Raw genomic sequence first — 21,037 nt, forward strand, 5'->3', positions numbered from 1 at the left:
TCGGTTAAGCATCCAGTTTCGATTCAGGTCACAATCTGGCAGTTTGTGGGTTCAAGCCCCATGTTGGGCTCTGTGCTGACAGCTCGAAGCCTGGTGCCTGCTTCAGATTCTGTGTCTCCCTCTCCTCTCTCTGCCCCTCCCTCTCTCTCTCTCTATCAAAAATAAGTAAACATTTTTAAAAACCTTTTTTAAAGAAAAGAAACATGCAACTGATTTTACCTTAAGGTGAAAATAAATACAATTTGAATAAAGGAAGTTAGAACTAACGTTTGCTTTAAAAATGTTTAATGACACTAAGAGGTTTTTATTCAACAAAATAAGATCATGAAAGGAAATTATAATATTTAAAAATGGTTAAGACGGGAAAAAAAAACACTTTTGTGTGCCTTTTACCACAATAAGAAAATAGGGGCAAGAGGGAAATTATACAGTTTTTACTCCAAGAAATACTTTTCATGTACTCAAAAGTCTTAGATGCATATATATTGATAATAAAAGAAAATATTCCCAACATGCGTAGTGAACTTATGGGCGATTCTCTTGGTTTTCGTTGTTTTACATTTGCTTTGTCTTCCAAACGTCCGTGTGTCATTTAATATTTGGGGGAAAGTGAATTTCATCACGGAAAAAAAAGGTGGTAGGACTCCTGCCCAGCCGCCCCCTCCCGATGCCCTGAGAGGCGCCCCTCGCGCACCCCCTGTACGTCTGTGCGCGCGTCGCACGGAGACTGCGGCCCGGGTGAGCGCGGCCAGGGGGCCTGCGGCTGCTGTGGCTGGACCCCCGCTCCCTTCTGGGAGCACGTTTGCCGGTTGAGAGTTTTTCCTCGTCGTGTCTTCCCCTCCCGCGCGCCTCATTACCACCCATGCCCCGCTGGACCCCACCCCATCCCACGACCCCGGAGACGGGTGTCCAGCCGTCGCCCCCACCTGAGAAGACAGGAGGGCGGTCCCATGGCCCAGACGGGGCCGTGCCTCTTGCCGCCTGCTGTCCCGTCCTGGGGCTGCCGCCTACAGCCTGGGCCCGGGGCCTCGGAAGGAAGTCCTCGAGTTCGGGTAGGAGACTCTGCTCTGGGGGAGACCAGCTGTCTGCCAGACCCCCACTCAGCACGAGGTCATGAGCCCTTGCAGGCTCTGAAAGTCTCTGGTCCCCCGATGGGAGTGTCCGGGACCCAACGTTCTGTCCCTGCCCTTTGATTCACCTGATCACGTTGTTGAGGCTGTCGATAGCTGACGGTGTCCAGCCTTGCTCTGTGGGTCCCCGAGCTGCTCCGAGGGGCCAGGGTCGTGGCCATCTTCCCCCTCACGTTTAGAGAACAGGAAGAGCTAGGAGGCCAGGAACCCACCTTGCAATAACTCAGCTGTGAGCAACTTCTTGGTGCTTGTCCATTTCACATCTGTGATGGACTCTGATTAAAGAGAATTCCCCCAGAGACATCCTGGGGCATCTAGAAAAGGCCTGACATTGGGATTTGGGGGAGGGCCTGATGAGAATTATGAGGTGTGAGTAAAGCGGGTAGAAACCATCAACGCTCAGGGACCTGGCCATCGGCTTCTACCCTCAGGTGTGAATGCTGCGTGTCATGTGTCACCCTAGGCAGCCCCCAGGCCACGACTGGCTCCACCTCTCAGCATCGAGGGTGGCCTTCCATGCTACTGGCACGCTGAGAGCCCACCCCAGGTCTCCAGCGGCACAAAGAACACCACAGGGAAGGGTCTGGACCCTGACTCAGTGCCTCTGTTTATCCCACAAGGTCTACAGAAGGGGATGCAGGCCTCCTTCCAGCCCCCATCCTGGAACAGCAGCATCTGAATCTAGGTGGCCCTCAGGCCCAGCCAGAGAGCAGAGACGGCCGTCAGCAGGCTTTCTGGAGCAGCCGGCCCTGCTCAGTCCAGCCTGGGGAGTACTGCCCGGGAGCTGCGTCTGTCCAGCCTTCATTGTCGGGTCGGGCTGGTGACCGGGCTCTCTGCCTGTGGGAACTTATTCCTTTGAAAGTGGAAGGAATAAGCTTACGTGGTTGTATTCCAGACATCCACATGTGTGAGCGACCCTGGAGGACGCCCTGTGTACCCTACGTTGACTGCCAGGGCGTGGATGGGAGATACTGCGTGTGCGGCCCAGGGCAGGAGCTGATTCCTGAGATGACGTTCAGGAATGAGAGTGAAAACATGTGTCAAGGTAAGAAGGGCTTTGCGCCTTCTGTCTCCTCATCCTCGACGTCTGAGGTCATTGACCCCACTCTGTCCAGGCCTCAGAGAGCCGTTCTGGGCACCTATACCTGTGTCCCAGCCCTCCCCAAAGCCCCAGACTCAGATCCCTCTTCAGACTGGCACTGAACTCGATTTTGGAGCATCTCCCTTGCCGCCCGGCATTTTACTTTCAGAAAACCAGAGGGATGGCATCCGACAGACTTCAAAAGCTCACGGCGTGTTATGTTCCGGAGCAATATCCCCCCTCTTCTTCTTCATCAGTGGCAGCCAAGATGAGACTTTCCCCCTGCTCCCCCGAGATCCACACGGGCTCAGCCACACCAGGACCCCTGTCAGCCCCCCCCCCCCCCGGCATCACGATGGACCCAGGAGCCCTGCCCATAAATGTGGGAGGGGAGCGATCCCAGGGTGGGCCTACCTTCCCTGACCCACAACCCGGCCTGGAAAAGACGCCTCCTAGCACTCTAACTGGCTTCTTGGCCTCCAGGCTCTAATTGCCCATGCCGGGCTCTGCCCTGAACCTCGCCTGTAATTTTAGTTCACAGGCCAGTGGGCAACTCAGGTGACTGGGAGGTGGAGGATGCTGGGAGGAGGTGGGAAGAGCGAGATGGGCCACTCCACACACGCTCTAAGATTCAGGCGAATGGAAGAGGCTGCTGTCCGGGCTGGATGAAGACAGAGGGATCATGGCCAGAGGCGTGACCTTCTTCCAAAGAGGTCAACCCGAGGCCCCACGTTGACCCAGACACTCAGACAGAAGGTGGAGGCGGAGCCCCACTTGGCAGGGCACACAGGTCTGCCTCCCTGGTGGGAGGCCAAGGGCAGAGAAGGCAGAATCATCTGCCATCCCTCACCCATGGGCGCCTGCCCCTTCTCCAGCCACCCAGCCATCACCCACCACTGGCCCTGCTCACACATCTCACCACTTTCTTTTAGTCTGGAGAATTCCTTCATGGGGATCAGAAAAGGCAACTTCACGGCCCAAAGCTGCCTGGCCGGATGTCAGCCCCACCGTCCACCTCAGCCTGGTCCTCACCGTCCTGGTGACCCTGCCTATCCAGCAGGACCTTCATTCTCCTGACCCTTTCCCTCAAGCCTGGCTGGAAGGTCCTGGCTCAAGTGTGGGACTTGTCCATGTCCATAGAGCCGGAGTCTCAGAGTGAGCGTGGACGGGAGCGTGATGTCCTGTGAGGGTCACCAGGATGCCAAAGGTTATGCAGGCAGTGAGATCCACCCTGGGGAAGTCAGGACAAAGGCCATCGCCGGATGCCATGACAGGTCCTGGTCAGGAACACAGCGTTTCCCCTGCACTCGGCTCCCAGGAAGGCCCACCCTGGACTTGTCCAAGTCCTCAGGCTGGGACTCAGGTGGCCGTGATGTCCCTGCTCCATCTGGGAGCCACCCAGGAAAGCTGAGGGCACCCAGAGCTGACAGACAGAGAGGGTTTAGGCCACTGCCATCCACACGTGGGGAACAGAGCATCCGGCCACACCATCCTCCCATAGGATGCCCCATGTGAAATAGAAAAGGCACCCACTCACCAGAGAGGAGAGAGCAGGGCCTTCTCCAAGCAGATTTCTGCCGTCGCCAGAGAACAAAGAACCTGCCTATGGGGAAGGCACTGGATTTGAAGATTTTCTACTTCAAGGTTTACTCCCCTCCGCTGGGAGAGGTTGGGGTTTCTGTGTTGTATCCCTGACGTCGGCTGCCTGTGTGTACTGTGTCCCCTCACCTAGAGTACCCGAGGCTCTGCGAAGGCCGTGGTTGTCCTTGACTGACTCCTGGGGGAGTCCAGGGAGAGGGACAGACAGGCCGTGTGTTGGTTCTGTGTAAGGTACGAGAGCCTCCCTCCAGGGGGCAATGACCAGGCAGACAGAGTTTGAAACGGGACCTTGACTCTCCCCTGTCATCTCTCTGTTTTTCTGCCCCAGGGCTCTTGGTGCTGCTGCTGTTGACACTGGGGCCTGTACAGAAACTGAGTGGTAAGTCTGCCCAGCCAGCCCCATTGGTGACATAAGCCGGGGAGTGCATGCTGGGGTCTGGGTTCTCTCACCGATAACGGGGTACGGGAAGGGAGCTTATTGCACACATGAGGCTCACAGATGGTCTTCTGGGTATAAAAGAAGCCGTTTCTTCCTCCCTACATGTGCAGAGTTTTCTGAGCTCTTCCAATGGCAGCCATCCTTCTCTTCCCTCCCCCGCTCTACTCCTGGACCTCCAGCGGGCAGCTGGCTCCCTCCATTCCTTGAAGCTTCTGACTGTGGTCTTGGTCCCCACAGCTTCTGCCCCCACAGACTGTGCACGGTGGTGCCCTCTGAACTCCAGCTGTGTCAACGCCACGGCCTGTCGCTGCTCTCCGGGGTTCACTTCTTCATCCGGGGACGTCTTCACCAACCTCTTGGAGAATTGTGATGGTACAGGGGCCTGGGGGGGTGGTGGTGGGCGCATGGAGATGTTGGGGGAAGTGGCAGGGGGAAGATGTTCTCCTCCCTATGCCTCAGTTTGCTTGTCTGTAAGTTGGGGATCATCGTTGTACCCACCCCACACGGATGGAGTGAGATTTAAAATCTGCCCGTGTGGAAAACCGATCAAGACGAGCATGGAGCGGACGGTGCAACACAAGCTCTTATCGTAGCTACTGCTGTTATTACTATGATCGTGCTCATTGCACAAGGAATAGGGGAGAAAGAATGGAAGCAACGGGAGGAAAGAAACACACGACTTGAAAGCCCAGGCTCTCCTCCTGGCGTGAGCTCACCGGGAGCTCCCGACCCCTCAAGGTCATGGTTTCCCGCCTCACTGTTCACAGCAGACCCCTACCAATCCCTCCCCACCTCTGGCACCCACGCATCTGTCTCTGTATGACTTCTGTCTTGTTTGTGGGTTTGTTTTTAGATTCCACATCTATTGAAATCGAACGGTATTTGTCTTTCTCTGTGCAACTTAACTCGCTTAGTGTAATGCCCTCAAGGTCCATCCATGGTGTTGCAAATGGCAGGACTGTCTTCCCTTGTATGGTTAAGTGATACTCCCCCATACACATACGACACTTTTTCATTATCCACTCAGGCACCGATAAAAACTAAGGTTGTTTCCCTACCTTGCCCGTTACAAATAAAGCTGCAACGAACACGAGGATGCCGACTTTCAAGTTAGTGTTTTTGTTTCCTTCAAATAAATACCCAGAAGTAGAACTCCTGGATCACGTGGTACTTCCATTTTTAATTCTTTGAATACGTTTTCCCACAGTGGCTGCACCAGTTTGCATTCCCACCCACGGTGCGCAAGGTTCCCTTTTTCCCACATCCTCACCAACACTTGTTATTTCTTATCTTTTTTTTTTTTTTTAATTTTTTTTTTCAACGTTTATTCATTTTTGGGACAGAGAGAGACAGAGCATGAACGGGGGAGGGGCAGAGAGAGAGGGAGACACAGAATCGGAAACAGGCTCCAGGCTCGGAGCCATCAGCCCAGAGCCCGACGCGGGGCTCGAACTCACGGACCGCGAGATCGTGACCTGGCTGAAGTCGGACGCTTAACCGACTGCGCCACCCAGGCGCCCCCTTATCTTTTTTATAATAGCCATTCCAACAGGTGCGAGATGGTATCTCATTACAGTTTGGCTTTGCACTTCTCTGACGATGAGTAATGTTGGGTACCTTTTCATGTACCTGTTGGCCATTTGGATGTCTTCTTTGGAAAATGTCTTTTCAGATCTGTAGCCCATTTTTTAAGTTGGATTGTTTAGTTTTCTTTTTTCTATTGTGTTGAAAGCGTTCTGTATTTTGGATGTTAGCCACTTCTCAGCTTTATGATTTGCAAATATTTTCTACTAAACTATAGGTTGCTTTTTCATTTTTTGATGGTTTCTTTTGCTGTGCAGAGGTTTTTTAGTTTGATATGTTCCCACCAACTTATCTTTGTTTTTTGGAGTCAAATCCAAAAAAATCTGTGCCAAGACCAATTTCAAAGAGCTTATTCCCTATGTTTTTTCTATAAATTTTATGGCTTCATTTTTTTAAATGATAATAATTGGGCTCAAAGAGATTGAATTAGCCAAAGTCACAATTAATAAGGATGTAGAGCCTAGATGAAGATCTAAACCTAAAGTGTTTAAAAAAAATAAAAAATAACAAAACTGAAGAGTTTTTATTCTTCAACAATGCAAAATCATAAAAGAAAATTATATTACTTAAATATGGTTAACATGGTAAATTTTATGTTAAGGGCATTCTACCACAATAAAAAAATAATGGGGAAAGGAGGACATGAGCAGCTCTCACACCAAGAAATATTCTTCATCTACTCAAAATCATCTTAGATGCAAATTTATTGATAATAAAGGAAAGTGTTCCTAATATGTTTGAAAAGCTGAGGGGAAAACTATCTTAAATCTTCCAGTAGCTCATATAGTGGACTCACAGTTGATTTTCTTTGTTCTCATTTTTCGCATTTTCTTTGTTTTCTAAGTACCCATGTGTCATTTAGTGCTTGAAGAAAATATTTTATCAGAGAAAAAAATGATGTTGTTGTGACCATTGCCCGGCCTTTGTGCATTTGCACATGGGTCTCATGAAGATTCATGGCTGGGTGAGCATGACGAGGAGATCCTACCGCTAATGTAACTGGACCCCAGCTCCTTTCTGGAAGCACATCTGTCTGGTTGAGGAGGTCTCATGCTTTCCACACCTTGGACCTCATTCTCAACCATCCCCCACTTGACTCCACCCCATCCCACAACCCTGGAGACAGGTGTCCAGCCATCGCCCCCATCTGAGAAGACAGGAGGGCGGTCCCATGGCCCAGACGGGGCCGAACGCGAACGCATCGGGGCCGTGCCTCTTCCTGCCTGCTGTCCCGTCCTGGTGCTGACGCCCACAGCCTGGGCCTGGGGCCTTAGAAGGAAGTCCTCGAGTTCGGGTAGGAGACTCTGCTCTGGGGGAGACCAGCTGCCTGCCAGACCCCCACTCAGCACGAGGTCATGAGCCCTTGCAGGCTCTAAAAGTCTCTGATCCCCCGATGGGAGTGTCTCGAACCAAACGTTCTGTCCCTGCCCTTTGATTCACCTGATCAAGTTGTTGAGGTTGTGGATAGCCGATGGTGTCCAGCCTTGCTCTGTGGGTCCCTGAGCTACTCGAAGAGAACCTGGCTGATGGACAGCTTTCCTGTCATGTTTAAACAACAGGGAGATGTAGGATGCCCGAAAACATCCCCAGTGACTCAGCTGTGAGACACTTTGTACAGCTTCTCCATGTCACGTCCTCAGTGTCTCTGACAAGAGGGGACTTCCCTCAGGAGTGGAGATAGTAAGACTCCCACTGAGGCATCTTGGGGCATCTTTAAAATGTCTGACTGGGGCGCCTGGGTGGCTCAGTCAGTTGAGCATCCAACTCCAGCTCAGGTCATGATCTCATGGTTCATGAGTTTGAGCCCTAACTCAGTCTCTCTGCTGTCAGTGCAGGGCCCACTTCGGATCCTCTGTCCCCTTCTCTCTCTGCGTGTCTCTCTCTCTCTCTCTCTCTCAAATAAAATAAACATTAAAAAGAAATGCCTGACATTAGGAGCTTGGGGGAGTGGATGATGAGGACTGTGGGTGTCCTTGGGCCACTGTGAATAATGGAAGTGAAAGCCGTCAATGGGCAGAGGCCTGACCACCTGGCTTTATCCTCATGTGCGAATAAGCATGACCCTGAACAGACTCCAGCCATGACTCCCTTCACTGACTCATTATGGAGAGTGGCCTTCAATACCACTGTCGCCCTGACTGGAGCCCACCCCTAGGTTCCCAATCACGCAGACAGGCTCAGTGCCTCTGTCCACCCCACGAGGTCTGCAGAAGGGGAGGCGGACCTCCTTCCAGCCCGCATGATGGAACAGTAGATTCTGAATCTAGGTGCCCCTCAGACCCAGCCAGAGAGCAGAGATGAGCGGAGCCGTCAGCAGCTTTCTGGAGCAAGCTGACTCCCACTCAGACCAGCCCCTGAAATGCCACCTGCAAGCTGAGTTCTCTCCCGTTCCGTTGGTAGAGTCTGGCTGGAGTCCAGGGCCTCTGCCCATGGGAACCTACACCTTTGGGAGGTAACCTTTTGTCCTGTTGGCTTTCAGACATCAATGAGTGTGGACCACCCCCCAGAGTGTCCTGTGGAAAATTCGCACACTGCCTTAACACAGAGGGGAGCTACCACTGCACGTGCAGCCCAGGATACGAGCTTGCTTCTGGGGCAAAAACATTCAGGAGTGAGAGTGAGAACACGTGTCAAGGTAAGAACCACCCCACGCCTTCCATCTCCCCATCCATGCGGGGGGAAGGCATTTGCTCCACTTTCTCTAGGCATCAGAGAGCTGTCCTCGGCACCTACCCGGTCACGCACCCCTCTTTGAACCCCAAGGCTCAGAACCTTCTGCAGAGGGTCACTTCTGAAAGTTCAGAGTATCCCTTGCCCACCCGCCCCCACCCCCACCCCGGCATCTTGTTTTTGTAAAACCAGAGAGAAGGATGGCACTCAAGATATTTAAGGAGCTCACAGCATATTGTTTCCAGCACAGGATCCCTCCTCTTTACCATCATCAGTGACTGCCAGTCCCCACCAAAGCCCACTTGGGCTCTGCCATACCAGGAAAACTCTCAGACCTCTTGGGCCACACTGGACTCAGGGACCCCACCCCGAAACACTGGAGTGGGAAGATTCGAGAGCTGAGCCTTTCTGAGCCAGTGGTCTCCCTGGCCAACAGTTTTGGCATCCTGACATCCCCCCCCCTTCTCAGGTGCTCCGTCCCTGTCTCCTTCCCTGCACAAGGCTTACCCTGACTCTCCCCAGTAATTTCAGTTCACATTCCTGAGAGCAAACCAGATGACCAGAAGCCAGAAGAATGCTGTGTGGAGTCTAAGCAGAATTACACGGATCCACCCCCATACACACATAGAAAATTACATGATCAGAAGGGGCTCCCATCGAGACAAGATAGCAACAGACGGCATCATTGGGGACCAGCAGGTGAGCGGCTGCCCTGAGCGAATTAAAACAAAGGCCGTCAGTGGGAGCCAGATCCAACAGGATCCTTGTTGGGTAATGCACCATTTTCCCTGCACTTGGTTCCCTAGAAGACCCACACTGGCCTTTGTCCAAATGCTCAGGCTGGGACACAGATGCCCGTGATGTCCCACCCTGGCTGAAAGCTGCCTGGGGAAGCCGAGGGCACCCAGCCAGGGCTGGGAGACAGGGAGGACCCAGCCCGATTCCATCCATATCTGGGCAGCAGAGCATGTAGGCCACCACATTCACCCATAGCACACCTCTGTGTGAATAAGAAAAGGCACTCACTCACCAGGGAGGAGACAGTGGGGCCTTCCCGACGCTTCTATGCCCAAACCAGGCTCCCTGAATAACCAAATGACCGCCTGGGAAAGTACCTGGCCTGGCCTGACCCCAGACCCCTACCCCCGAACACGTACAAAGATAGATGCTGTCACACCTCATGAAGCACTCTTGTCTCTTGCAGGCAACTTTTTCCCCAGCTGGACCCCACCCCGTGGAATCAAGAGCCGGGTGAGTTGGCCCCAGCAGGGACCAGGAGACAGGAAATCCTTCCTTGAAGCACGGGCTGCCCGCCCTCCCTGGCCACCATTTTCCCCAAGCTTCCCCACTCGCACGTGAGGCTCTCTGACCTCCTCATTTGCCCTCTTCCCAGAGACTCTCCCGCTTCTTTGAAAAAGTCGAAGATCTGGCCAGAAAGTTCATACCGGCCTTTGCCCAGGACAGCATCCAGGTAAATAGACTTTATTCTCCAGGATCTTTTTTCTGAGGCTCAGTGGACAGCCTCTTCATGCAGTCTGGCCCACGGCTCACGACTTCTGGGTCTGCTTTCCCCCAGGGCCTCATAGAGGGGGTGGATGAGTTGTTGCAGGCCCCGGAAGACCTGGAGGCGCTGCCCCGCTCAGAGCAGCACCGTGTGGCCACGAACCTGCTCGCTGGCCTGGAGGACGTCCTGAGAAACATAAGCCAGGCCCTGCCCAATGGGACATTGACCTTCAATGCATCTGCAGGCACAGGCAAGTACTGGGGTCTGCCCCGGGCTCCTGCCCTGCCCTTCCCCACCTCGTTTATCCCCCAGCCTCACTGGAGCCAGTGACGACGCTTGTATCTCAGTGTTACACTCCCTAAACCAATTAAAAGTGGTTAAAAAGAAATGAATATATTATGCTAAGTCAGAGAAGGCCAAATACCATCTGGTCTCACTTATATGTGGAATCCTAAAAAAAAAAAAAAAAAAAAAGGGCACAAGCTTATAGACACAGATTAGTGAGTGTCAGAGGTAGGGGTGAGGTGTGTGGGGGTGGGGCAGTGGGCTAAATGGGTGAAGGGGGTCAAAAGATATAAAATAACTAAGTCATGGGATGTAATGTACAGCATGAGAATAATGACACTATATTACATGTTTCCAAGTTGCTACAAGAGTAAATCTTGAAAGTTCTTATCACAGGAAAAAAAATGTAACTCTATGTGGGGACAGGTGTTTACCACACTCACTGTGGTGATCATTTTGCAACACATACAAATAACAAATCATCACCATGTACACCTGAAACTAATATAATGTTCTATGTTCGTTATACCTCAATTAAAAGAAGAAATGAATAAAGCTATAATATACATCTTAATAGAAACTAAATTATGAGCAGTTGAGTTAATGGTGATGAAGAACGTAAAATACAATAGAAATGGCTTCCCAAGAAAACAATTTACTTAATTTGGAATCATATTCAGTTAATGTTCTCTCACGGTTAAGTATTTTATTTGTTTCATTTGAGGTAGAATTCACGTAACATAAAATCCACCATTTTAAACAAAGTATACAATTCAGTGGCATTTAGTACATTCATGGAGTTGTGATCATTGCCTCTATTTCTAAACTATTTTCATCGCCCTCGAAGTAAATACTGTACCCCACCCCACCCCCCAGAAGTCACTCCCTATTCCTCCGCTCCCCCAGCCCCTGGCCACCACTGGTCTGTCTTCTGTCTCTATGGATGCGCCTATTCTGGACTTCTCATACCTAGAGAATCATACACTATGTGGTTTCTTTCACCTAGCAGGATGTTTTCAAGGTTCATCCACGTTGTAGCATCTCTCAGTGTTTCATTCCCCTTTGCGGCTGAGCAACATTTAATTGTAGATGGATACAGCACTTCTTGTGTCCCCATTCATCCACTGATGGACATTTCGGGTGTTGCCACCCTTTGACTCTTGCACATGGTGCCACTGTGAATATTGGTTCACACGCTTTTGTTTGAATAACTGTTCTCGGTTCTTTGGGGTACTTACTTAGGACTGGAATTGTTGAGTTATACAGCGATTCTATGTTCGACTTTTTGAGAACCACCAAACTATTTTCCAAAGAGGCTATTTTTCCATCTCGTATCCTCACCGGCAATGGACCCCAATTTCTACCCCCTCAGCAGCACTTGGCACTTTCACTTTTTTGTTGTTGTTGTTTTTTTAAGTGTATTTATTTATTTTGAAAGAGAGAGCACAAGCCAGGGAGGGGCAGAGAGAGGTAGAGAGAGAGGATCCCAAGCAGGCTCTCAGCTGTCAGCACGGAACCTGATGTGGGGCTCGAACCCACAAACCATGAGATCATGACTTGAGTCGAAGTTGGACACTCAACCAACTAAGCCACCCTGGTGCCCCTGTTTTATTTTTATTAGTCTTTTCAGTATGTGTCTGGTGATATCTCATTGTGGTTTTGATTTGCGTTTCCCTGATGACTAGTGATGGCTCACATCTTTTTGTGTAATTATTGAACATGTGTGTATTTTTTTTGGAGAAATGTCTATGCAAGTCCCTTTGCCTGTTGTTTTAATTCATTGTTTGGCTTTTGCTTGTTGAGCTGGAAGAATTCTTTCTATGTTCTAATAGTACACTCTGTGAGACATGTGACTTGCTAATTTTTTTCTCCCATTCCATAGATTTTTTTTTTTTACTTTTTATTTTTTTATTTTTTTTATTTTTTTCAATATATGAAGTTTATTGTCAAATTGGTTTCCATACAACACCCAGTGCTCATCCCAAAAGGTGCCCTCCTCAATACCCATCACCCACCCTCCCCTCCCTGCAACCCCCCATCAACCCTCAGTTTGTTCTCAGTTTTTAAGAGTCTCTTATGCTTTGGCTCTCTCCCACTCTAACCTCCTTTTTTTTTTTTCCTTCCCCTCCCCCACGGGTTTCTGTTAAGTTTCTCAGGATCCACACAAGAGTGAATATTTTTTTTTTTTGCTTTAATGAACAGGTGCTTCTGTTTTGAAATTCATTTCCTCTTTTTTTCTTTAGTTGCATGTGCATTTGGTGCTGTATCTAAGAATCCATTATCAAATCCAAGGCTGTGAAGATTTACATCTGTGTTTTCTTCCAACTGTTGTACTTTTAGCCCTTAAGTTTAGGATTGTTTGTTTCTTTCGTTGTCTGTTTTAGAGAGAGAAAGAGAGAGATGGGGAGGGGCAGACTGAGAGAGAGAGAGAGAGAGAGAGAGAGAGAGAGAATCCAAACGGGCTCCAAGCTTAGCACGGAGCCCAACACAGGCTTTGATCCCACAACCTTGGGGTCATTATCTGAGCTGAAATCAAAAGTCAGATGCTCAACCGAGCCACCAAGGCATGCCTTAAATTTGTCATGCCATTTGAGTTAATTTTTGTGTGTTGTACGAAGTAGAGTTCCTGTTCTTCTTTCGTGTGTGGATAGCCAAATGTATGTAAACACACATATAAAGGATAGTATTATTGTAACCACTACAGCCACAAATACTATCCTAACTCCCTTAATAACTCTGACATCTCATAGACCTGTCCCTGAAGGTGCAAGAACAAGGAGACAGAAATGTCACCTTGAGTCTGAACCAGGCAAAGATGCTGCTGAGCTTGGATGAGGTGCATGAATCTAGTGACTCAGGTAAGGGCCGAGATGGGAGGTCACAAGACGCCCAAGGACGTGACACACGGGGACCTGAAGCTTACGGGGAGGTAGGGGGCAGAGTGGGGCCACAAAGGATCCATCTGAGGAAGAAGGGGCCCTGGTGGGCACCCCGAGGTATCCACATTGGCCTGGTCCTGCAGGTCCTTCTGTGGTGGGCCTCGTCTCCACTCCAGGGATGGCCAAGTTACTGGCCGAGGCGCCCCTGGTCCTGGACTCTAAGCAGCAGACAGTTCTGCGTGAACACAAGGAATTGCTGGGGGAGGTCTCCCCTGTCCTGCTCTCAGATGTCGTCTCTGCCTTTGTGAGCAACAAGGACACCCAGAACCTCGGCTCCCCCGTCACCTTCATCTTCTCCCACCACGTGAGTCCTGGTGGAATGGGGCTGTGGCTGGGCAAGGAACTGGTCTGGGTCCGGGGCTCAGCCTCACTGTCGAGATCACCCTTTGTGTCCTGGGGGCCTCCTCCATGGGCACCTCCTTCGCCCAGGAAAGCCCTTTGCAAACCAGCTTTGGATAAGAGTCTCCAGCTCCCACTGACGCTCTCTTCCTACAGTCGGTGACGCCCGGGCCAACGCAGAAGGTGTTCTGTGTCTTCTGGGAGCACAGTCAGGATGGAGGCGGTCATTGGTCCACCACGGGCTGCAGGATGGTGGCCACCGGAGATGCCAACACCACCTGCCAGTGCTCCCACCTCAGCAGCTTTGCCGTCCTCATGGCCCACAGCCACGTGCAGGTGAGATCCCTGAGAGAGGCTGCTTTCCACGTCTATTGCTCTCGAACATGTTTCCCCACATGTAGGAGCTTAAAGCAACATAAATTTATGTCTTGTGGTTTCTGTGGGACGAGAATCGGGTGTAGTGTAGCTGAGTTGCCTGCTCTGGGTCTTACCAGGTTGAGACCATTGAGTCAGCCAAAGCTGCATTCTCCTCGGAGGCCTGGGGTCCTCCTGTGAGCTCCCTGGTTGCTGGCAGAATTCCGTTCCTTGCAGTTGTAGGTCTGGGGTTCCACTTTCTTTCCGGCTGCGAGCAGGGGACCCTGCTCAGCTCCTAGGGGCTGCCTGCATTCCTTCTCTCTAGGCCCTCACACAGTGTATCAGCATTTCTGTCCAGAGGCCAGCAGGAGAAGCTCCCTCACCTCAAACGCCCTCAAACTTTGAGTCCTTTTCTCTAGGAAGAGCCTAGAGCTTTGAGAGCTCACTGATTAGGCCAGGCCCACCCAGGGTGATGAAATTCCTCTTAAAGTCAACTGATATAGGACCTGTGACTGTGATGTCCTTTTTGCTGGGTCCCAGGAGGAGGATCCCGTGCTGGCTGTCATCACCTACGTGGGGCTGGGCCTCTCTCTGCTGTGCCTCCTCCTGGCAGCCCTCACCTTCCTCCTGTGCAAAGCCATCCAGAACACCAGCACCTCGCTCCACCTGCAGCTCTCGATCTGCCTCTTCCTGGCCCACCTGCTCTTCCTCACGGCCATCGACCAGACCAAGATCAAGGTACTGACACTGTCCCAGAGGACCCCCTGCCCTGAGCCACGGGATGCTCAGTTCGCGGAGCCCTGCTGCACTGATACCTTGACACAATATCGTTGGGCGACAGGGAGGCTGGAGGGGTAAATAGCCTATTTCACGTTGACTGATGAAGCAGAAGACAATCCTCTCTCAACAACTCAACTATATATATATATATACGAGTTCTCCCCACTGGCAAGGTATGGGAGGGGTCCTGGGGCCACCCTCCTCCCTGACAGTCCCTCCTGGTGACTCCTTCCTCCTCCCCCAGCTGCTGTGCGCCATCATCGCGGGGGCCTTACACTATCTCTACCTGGCCTCCTTCACCTGGATGCTGTTGGACGGTCTACACCTCTTCCTCACGGCACGCAACCTGATGGTGGTCAACTACTCCAGTGTGAGCAGGTTCATGAAGAGACTCATGTTCCCTGTGGGCTATGGAGTCCCGGCTCTAATCGTGGCCATTTCTGCTGCATCCAGACCTTCCCTTTATGGAACACCCACCAGGTAAGTGCCAATTCCCACTGCCCCTATCTTCTCCAGCACAACTGTGGCCATCATAGAACCAATAGCGATTTAATTTCCCCCGAACATGATAGGCAGAGGAAAGGTCAGTGACCACTCCAAAGACATCTTTCTGGTGGAATTTTGTGTTCCTTGAACTGTTTTTAAGTCCTTAAGATTTAATTATGTTAAATGTTCATTATGAAGTATTTAATCATTATATATTATACATTCTAGTGATTCTTTATCTACAAAGGCCAATGTTCTCTTGACTCATTTCTCATCTCTCTCTTAGATGCTGGCTCCACACAGACAAAGGATTTGTATGGACCTTCCTGGGCCCCGTCTGCACCATCTTCTCAGTGAGTAACACATGACATCAGAGCATCCTGCCTGCCAAAGTGACGGTCATTCAAAGACCAGGTGTACCAGGAGGGTTACAGGCAGCGGGAGCAATCATTCCAGTTGGCCCAGGACTGATGAGAGCCCACCCCCCCAGGATGCAGGAATTTCCATTGTAACAACAGGACTAACATGTGTCCTGAGACCTGGGACTTTCAGTGCTAAAATTTGGAGTTTCCATGTGAACTGCATCGAAGTGCTCGCCAAAGTTACAGGACAAACACATGCCTGAGTTACAGGGTGGTTGGTCTAGTCTTCTAGGACTTCTACAAAACGCAAAAGCTTCTTACCTGCCGGGTTAGGGGTTGGATGAGCTAGGAAGATGCTTACCAGATGTGGAGTGAATTTAATACGCCTGTGGGCTTTCTGCAGATTAATCTGGCCTTCTTTCTGATGACCTTCTGGATTGTGAAAAACAAGCTCTCCTCCCTCAACAGAGATGTGTCCACCCTCCAGAACACCAGGTGAGGATGAGTCAGAGGAATGTCCCCCATCCAGAGCATTATCCTCAGAGCTCCAAGGATCTGATGTCCAGAGAGAATGGACTTTGCCCTGATACACAGGGATTGCTTCCATGCCTTACACAGTAGGTCCTGAGAACATTTCTATCCTTACAACACACTCAAAACATCACATAACAGTTCCCAGAACCCAGTGCACCCTTTCATGCTCATGCCTTCATGCGTTTTAGGCCCCCTGCCTTCCCCTTCCCTTGCCCCACGTGAACGCAGGTTCATCCACCACATGTCACATCCTCTAGGAGTTTGGGGATGTCCTTTCCTTTCCTCAACTTTGCACAGAATCAGTGGCCTCTATTCTGGGCAAAGCACATTCTGGATCAGGTCATGGAGAAGGTGGGGACAGGAACAGCCCTGGATGGGATCTGGGCAGAAGTACCTCACTTTGCAAATGTTCTAAGTGATCATTTGTTTTTGTCTTGCCACCAGACTCTAAGGGCTGTGGAAACAGAAGTCTTGTCTTGGTTGTTCTGAATGCCCAAGCCCCAGCCTAGGGCCAGGGGCACAGAAGGTTCTCGACAATGTCAGCTGAGCAAAATTAGGGGTCTTCCTGAAACATCGTGACCTTTTTGAAACTCACATTCTGGAGTGTCACTACCATCCCTAGTCCTAGTCAAACTGTCATCCCTGACCCAAACACCATTTCTTTTTATGGAATCATTGACGATAAAGATCCAAGTTGATCGCTACTCAGTAGGAAGCATCCGTGGAGTGGACTTGAAAACAGGTGGGATGGGGAGGGGGCTGTTGCTCCCAGTGCATCATGAGCCTCCTCTCTCCTCCTACCCAGGATGCTGACATTGAAAGCGACGGCTCAGCTCCTCATCCTGGGCTGCACGTGGTGTCTGGGCGTCCTGCAGGTGGGGCCAGCTGCCCGCGTCATGGCTTACCTCTTCACCATCATCAACAGCCTGCAGGGAGCGTTCATCTTCCTGGTGTACTGCCTCCTCAGCCAGCAGGTACCACGGTCCGGCCCCCATCCAGGACTCTTCCTGTCCCCACCCCGCCCAGTGAGCTGACCCAGAGCGTGCTTCGCCCCTGCAGGTCCGGGAGCAGTACGGGAAGTGGTTCAGAGGGGTCAGGAAAGCCAAAGCTGAGCCTGAGAATTACACGCTCTCAAGCGGGACCGTGTCTGATGCCTCCAAGCACAGTGCGGTAAGATTATGCAGTGTTCCCAGAGCACTTCACTAGCCGATCCGCTTGGGCGTCTCATGCCTGCCTCACTGGACAACCTGAGCAGAGAGCAGGCGATGCCCTAGGAAGGCTCATGCCTGGACTCACTTCAAGGCACTTCCCTGTCTTGAAACGAGCTCTTCCTATACTTTCACTCGCTGAGCTTCTGTGCCCTCTTGCACACGACTGTCCTCTTTGCATGATATGATGCAACCACTTTTTAACTATACTTAAAATCGACAAGATAGAAAACACTCAGAAGCAGAGAAAGATGCTGTAGTCAGCTAAGTAATCGGGAAGTAATAATCTGGAGCAGAGATGCCCCAGCTGTACAGGGTCACTGCATATCCTGTATCCCAAATCATTCCATGCCGTCCCTGTATATAATGAACAATAAACACCTGGTGTGTATATAGTCATAAAAGTGAAATAAGGATTAAGTTGCATTGAAACCTCCCATAAAAGTCTGCAATCATTCCTAGTATTTCCAAAGATACAGACACTGTAAAACCTCATTAGAGAATCACAGAGGGCAAGGGGAGAGATTCTGGCAATGTGAATTATCCCAAGCATTTGTACGTTCGGGTCCACAAAACTTTTTCTCTTCTTAGACTTCTTTTGACAATATTTAATAGTTTTCTGTACACAAACATTGCACTTTCTAACACAGAATCATTTTTACACCTTCTTTTTTTAGGAGAATTATAATGAACAGCTAACCCTGGCGAACTTGTCTCTTAGAAAGTGAAGAAAACACTGAATCGTCCTCTTTGGGGCAAAGAGTATTAAAAATAACTCTCCTTGGCACCACTGTGGGAGAAAAGTATGCGGGAAACGTTTGTCATTCAGCTGCTGGCGAATTTGGGTTTTCTGGTACATACAAGCATTCTCATCATCTCCTTCCCAGTATAATCAGGAGCTCTAACCCAATACCCCAGTAGAAACCTGTTTTTCCAAAAAGATTCTTCCTCAGGTTGATGATACATAACAAGGAAAACCAGCCTCAAAGGACTTCCCTAAAATAACACAGGAGAGGAAAGTAATATTCAAATACCTGCCTGTAGAATAAACAACTAATGCCAGTTGCCCAAGACTTGCCTGATTTTAGAGCTGACAGTATTTCTCCCCAGGAAACATTTTGGTTACAGGCAAAGTAGACCAGTTGGTCTCCATTCATACATACTTGCCTCAACTTACTCACTCTCCATTCCTGAAGCCCTACTGATTAATTCCTTCCAAACATGTGCGCTGGATCAAGGAGATCCAGTTCCCGAGTTCACAGAGTTTCAATGTGGAGAAAAAAAGTTTCATCCGATGGAGTAAAATCAGAACTATGAGACTCGAGTCTCTGCATCTTTACATTTTATAAGTTGAGCTTATAAAGGCTTATAAAGGGAAAAGGTGTATATTACTACAGCACATTTATACGTAACATAATATTTCATCCTTACCATGCATCTAGGCAAGATCTAAACCCAGAGTGGTTCCCCCTCCAAGACATTCCCTGGAGGCTCCCACTGACCAATTTTGTAACAATTTGAACATCAAATGACTGTACATGAGTATAATATTTTAGATAAACATATTCGTGAGTCCATAGTGATACTTAGAAGCTCAGTTAATAGATGCAGAAAATACGATAGAATTAGAAGAGCATGATTCTTTCAATATCCCATAAATAGTCACTAAAAGCATTGAGTGAAAGGGTATTGGAGAACAGGCTGGGACCAGAGCACCAAAGAATCACCTCTTGGATCACCGATTAATTACAAGGGCCAAAGTGCACATTTGCAACGTGGAGATCTGACAGCCACCATCTGAATTAATGCCCATACTTAATATCATCGATGGTGGGCAAACTGACATTAGGAATATCAGGAGATACATACATCCCACTGTTGAAGTTACAACATCCCATTTTTAGTACATAAAAAATTGAAATCTAACCCAGCCTTTAGAGAGAGGGTAACCAAACTATAGCATGCAGGCCAAATCCAGGGAACTGCCTGTTTTTGTTAATAAAGTTTTATTGGAACATTGACGTATTGTCTATGGCTGCTTTCAGGCTACAACGTCAGAGTTGAGAAATCAGTATCATTTTTAAACGTGGCTAGAGGCTGCTGTAAATTAAAAGAGACAAAAGTGACATCACAAATTCGGCATCAATCTTAGGGAGCCTCTGGTTCAGATATACAGCTCTAGATGACATTTTGGAGACAATGAGGATAATTTGAATATGTACCAGACATTAAAAGTTATTATGATATTGTTCATTTTCTTGGGCATAATAATAGTATTGTGGTTATGCAGAGAATATTCCTTGAGTTCCGAAATATTTGTTGAAGAAGTATTGAGGAATGAAGTGTCATAATGTCTGCCACTGACTATCACATGTTTTAGCAAGAAAATGTATCCACGTGTGGAAATGAATTGAGAAAGATCTTTCAACGTGGCACTAGGTTAACAATTGTTGACTCTAGATGAAGAGTATGTGAGTGTTCATTCATTGTATCATTCTTCCAAATTCTAAATTTAAAAATGGTCAAAGCTGTCAGAAAAAATAATAAAAAGGTGTCAGAAAAGTAAATACATATACTAGTTATTAATTCATTAAATGTTATATACCATCATAGATTTCTAGACGTCCAATAAAAATGTCTTTTCCTCCACACAAAACTAATTCTGTGAATGGATCTTTTCTAAAACTATGAATTTGCACAGCTAATGGTGATGGGTTTGAAATCAAAATTAAAAAAAAAAACAAAATCATTAAAATATTACGAGAAAATAGGGGGGATCTCCACTTCTGCCTACAAAATAAAAAACGGAAACGAGTATTGCTGTCAACATAACAATAGGAAAAATCCACATAAACTGCAAAACCATTCGGTTTCTCAAACCCTCTTACCTATAACAGAAGGTAGGTAAGGACAACAAAGTGGCCTAAAGTCTAAGGAAAGACAGGATTATCCACACATAGGCAGACCTATGGGAAGCACTAAAGGAAGAGATCCGGGTGCCATAGAAATGCTTAAAAGACAACCTACATTTCTGAACGAATTGCTCAGGGCCAAGTATGGGCAGTCATGAGAGTGTAGAAACTCTGAAGGAGTGGCAAAAATACGTGCAAAGAACTTGTAAAATTCAATAATAAAAAGGTTAATGAAATATTAGAAAAAGAAATTGATAGGTAATTAACAGAAAAAGAAAAGCAAATTGCTAACAAACGCATAGTTAATCGGGGAGGAGCCAAGATGGCAGAACAGCCTGGAAGCTTTTTGTGTGTCTCGCGTCCATGAAGTACAGCCAGACCGATACTAAACCATCCTACACACCTAGAAAACTGACTGGAAGATTAACACAACAATCTGCGCAACCTGAACCACAGAATTCAGCAGATACGCGGCACGGAGAGCTGAACTTGGGGAGCAAGAAGCCCGGAAGGTAGGGAACCCCCTTTTGCAGGCGGAGAGAGGATGGAGACTGGGGGGGGGGGGGAGCATACAGGAAAAGCACCCCTCCCCAAAAGCAGCTGGAGAGAAAGTGGAAAATTGGAAACAGCCGCAGGGACAAAGGGACAAAGGGAGAAAGGAGAAAGGAGAGGGTTTAAATTCCATTCAGACTGTAAACGAGGGGAGCGCAAAGGCTGCAACTCCGCAGCTCCCTACCTGGCGGTGCTCTGGTGGGAAAGGTGAATCCCCAGGAACAGAGTGGGGTCCGGGAGGTTCTCGGGCCACATGGGGAAAAGCGGTTCCATTGCTGG

General features: G+C 49.2%; 1 protein-coding gene across 3 annotated transcripts in view; it reads left to right on the plus strand.

Moving 5' to 3' along the window:
- LOC106986246 (adhesion G protein-coupled receptor E2-like) overlaps nt 1-19,861 on the plus strand; it is a 28,389-nt gene extending 8,528 nt beyond the window's left edge. Inside the window, exons 3-20 of one of the 3 annotated variants that reach the window (XM_053219730.1) lie at nt 2,026-2,175; nt 4,139-4,189; nt 4,487-4,621; nt 8,313-8,468; nt 9,026-9,202; nt 9,708-9,754; nt 9,897-9,974; nt 10,080-10,257; nt 13,043-13,150; nt 13,315-13,535; nt 13,727-13,906; nt 14,465-14,662; nt 14,949-15,184; nt 15,477-15,543; nt 15,956-16,047; nt 16,892-17,060; nt 17,146-17,256; nt 17,972-19,861. In XM_053219730.1, the coding sequence (XP_053075705.1) occupies nt 2,026-2,175; nt 4,139-4,189; nt 4,487-4,621; nt 8,313-8,468; nt 9,026-9,202; nt 9,708-9,754; nt 9,897-9,974; nt 10,080-10,257; nt 13,043-13,150; nt 13,315-13,535; nt 13,727-13,906; nt 14,465-14,662; nt 14,949-15,184; nt 15,477-15,543; nt 15,956-16,047; nt 16,892-17,060; nt 17,146-17,256; nt 17,972-18,022 (2,405 nt within the window). In that variant the 3' untranslated portion in view covers nt 18,023-19,861. The remainder of the gene's footprint in view (nt 1-2,025; nt 2,176-4,138; nt 4,190-4,486; nt 4,622-8,312; nt 8,469-9,025; nt 9,203-9,707; nt 9,755-9,896; nt 9,975-10,079; nt 10,258-13,042; nt 13,151-13,314; nt 13,536-13,726; nt 13,907-14,464; nt 14,663-14,948; nt 15,185-15,476; nt 15,544-15,955; nt 16,048-16,891; nt 17,061-17,145; nt 17,257-17,971) is intronic. The other 2 variants (XM_053219731.1, XM_053219732.1) reach the window with 2 other exon arrangements.
- The last annotated feature ends 1,176 nt before the right edge of the window (nt 19,862-21,037 follow it).

The sequence above is a fragment of the Acinonyx jubatus genome, chromosome A2 (genome assembly GCF_027475565.1).
Source record: "Acinonyx jubatus isolate Ajub_Pintada_27869175 chromosome A2, VMU_Ajub_asm_v1.0, whole genome shotgun sequence".
Taxonomy (NCBI): domain Eukaryota; kingdom Metazoa; phylum Chordata; class Mammalia; order Carnivora; family Felidae; genus Acinonyx; species Acinonyx jubatus.